Source organism: Condylostylus longicornis, unplaced genomic scaffold (assembly GCF_029603195.1).
Source record: "Condylostylus longicornis isolate FDR11 unplaced genomic scaffold, ASM2960319v2 ptg000019l, whole genome shotgun sequence".
In the NCBI taxonomy this organism is placed as follows: domain Eukaryota; kingdom Metazoa; phylum Arthropoda; class Insecta; order Diptera; family Dolichopodidae; genus Condylostylus; species Condylostylus longicornis.
This window is the reverse complement of record NW_026577988.1, coordinates 718132-721006: the sequence shown is the minus strand read 5'-3', so window position 1 is coordinate 721006 and position 2875 is coordinate 718132. Positions and strand designations below refer to the sequence as shown.

The window sequence follows — 2875 nt, the reverse complement described above, 5'->3', positions numbered from 1 at the left end:
ATTAAATTACATTTATTTAAATTATATTTCTTAATTATTGTGAAAATAATAAATTTTTTATTAATATTAATATTCAGTGCATTGCTATATATAAGAAAATTCCAAATAACTCTATATAAAATTTTAGATTTTCAAAAACAATTCAAAAATATTTAAAATAAATTTTAATAAATTATTAAAATATAAAAATTTAATAAAATTAACCATTAATTAACTATAAAAATAAAAATTACCATATAATTTTGATTATATAATATTTAATAAAATATTCCAAATAATTATTAAATAAAGAAAAACATAGAAAAAAAAAATTAAAATTTAAAACATTAAAAATGACAATGGATATAACAACACAACAACGTTCAGAAATTACAACATCATCATCACCACCAATACACCAGCATCAAACAACAACAATTAATAATAATAAATCTGATGATTTTATAACAGTAACATCACCAACAAATTTAAAATCAACAACAACAACATCATTAAAACGTTCATTTGATGTTGCATTCTTAATGATGCCCGATGAAAAATTACGTCATAAAACATATTATCAAAATATGGAAAAACATTTAAAAATTGAAGAAACAATTGATGTTGAATCATATCCAAAAGATTTATCACCAAATCATAATCAAGCATATTTAATGATGCAAAATAATTTAAATAATGCTGATTTTTTCAATAATAACAACAACAATAATTATAATAATAATAATCATAATGATTTACGTAAATTAAAAAAAAATTCAACAATTAATTCACCTGCATCACCAAGAATCTATGATGATCCAACAATAATACCAGAAATTGAAAATACAAAAAGTGCATTCACAAAAGTTATACATTCACAAAGGAATACAGATTCACCGCAAACAATAACAACACCATCAATTAGTCCAAGTCAATTAAGTTGTTCATCAGTTAGTCCACCAATATCAACAACACCACCAATTAGATTATGTAATTCTGGAAATGGTAACACTAATGGTGGTGGTACATCAAATAATAATAGTGGACCAATACAATTAACACCAAATAATTTTTATCAACATTTTCGACCTGAATATCAATTTAATGGTGCAGCAGCATTTCAAACAGTTGGTCAAGCACATGCATTAGCATTACAGAATACACGTTTAAAACAACAATTATTATATAGACCAATTACACCAAATAATTCACCAGATATGTTATCAAATCCAAATTATTTACCACCAGCTGGTTTTCCATTTGCAAATCCAAATCCATTTGTACCACAACCAACAGAAATTATAAGAAATCCGGCAGCAGCTGCTGTTTTAACAGCATTAATACCACCAACATTAGCATCAACATTTTCATTAACATCACAAAATGTTTGTGCTAAATGTAATATATCATTTAGAATGACAAGTGATTTAGTTTATCATATGCGTTCACATCATAAAAGTGAATCAACAATTGATCCAAATCGTAGAAAACGACAAGAGAAATTAAAATGTCCAGTTTGTTGTGAAAGTTTTCGTGAAAGACATCATTTAACGAGACATATGACAGCACATCAAGATAAAGAAAGTGATGATACCGATTTACGAAACGATCATAATGGTAAAGGAAGTGAAAAGAAATGATCTAACGCTGGTAGATATTTTCATAGTTGATTTAATAATTCAATATTTTGAAATTATCTACATAATCCGGAAAAAAATTAGAGCTATATATAAATGGTAATTAGCAATATGTCATTTAATTTATCGATTACAGGTGTACAGTAAAAAAAATTATATACAGTTTCGAAAGGGAATTAAACTTTTAATGTAAAATTAATGTTATTATGTTTGGAACCTAAATGAAAATAGTAACTAGTTAGAAGCAAATAGAAAATTGGACCCATTGAAGATATTTGCATTAAAATAACTAAGTATGGAAGCAAAATAGAGTTGGGAACTAATTTATGTGGAAATTTTGAGAACTGGAGCAAATGAGTTTAAAAAAAACTCAAGAATCCTAAAATTATATTAAAAATTAATTTAAAAATATTTTAACTATCATATTTTTCTTATCATAGTTTATCAAAAAATCGCTATAAAAATGAGCGCATTAATATTATTTTTTATTTTAAAGCTTAGATCGATTTACTGTTTATTAATTCAAGCTGACAACTTTAGTTACAGTTGAGAACCTTTATTAAAATCATATTTTAGAATGGAAAATTGATTGGCAATAAATGCTGTCTTTAAGATTTCTTAGAAAGTAATTAATATCATGATTTCCTATATAACCGCATTTTTGCCGACGGTAAAACTACGACACTTATGTCACAAGGCTAAACTGCTAAGCCTATACAACATTTACTAATACTATAATATGAATGTTTTAATTCTTTTCTTAAATTTTCTCTTTAAATTCTTTTCTTTTTAAAGCTTTAACATATAATTTCAGTTTTTTAAATTTCTCAATACTCTAATATTATTTTACAAATTTTTTCGAAACCTAAGGACATACGCTCATAGTTACTTATACAAAACAGTGCAAATTAAAAAATTATATTCTAATTTTAAATTACAATTTTTCTAGAACACTTCTCTAGAACACTTTTAAAATAAAATCTAAAATCAAAATAAATTGTTCAATATTCAATATTTAAAAAAAATTACATGTAAACATAATATTGTGTATAACAACTATAATTCTAATTATTATAAAAAAAATGTAATTTAAATTTATAACATAAATAGAACAAGCATATACATATATTAATTTAAAAAATCCAGAAAAAAACCATAGTATTTGAAAACCTACAATTGTATAAAATTAAAATTTAAGTAATAGAAATTATAAAAATAAATAATCAAAAGAATGTACCGTAAACACTGTGACATCTAAA

The 2875-nt window shown here is 23.7% G+C and overlaps 1 protein-coding gene across 1 annotated transcript; it reads left to right on the top strand.

Annotated features, from left to right (window-relative positions):
- Positions 1-332: 332 nt before the first annotated feature.
- Positions 333-2034, top strand: LOC129606594 (GATA zinc finger domain-containing protein 11). Its single transcript, XM_055516986.1, has one exon. The coding sequence runs from the start codon at positions 333-335 to the stop codon at positions 1617-1619; it is 1287 nt and encodes a 428-aa protein (XP_055372961.1). The 3' UTR covers positions 1620-2034.
- Positions 2035-2875: the final 841 nt, after the last annotated feature.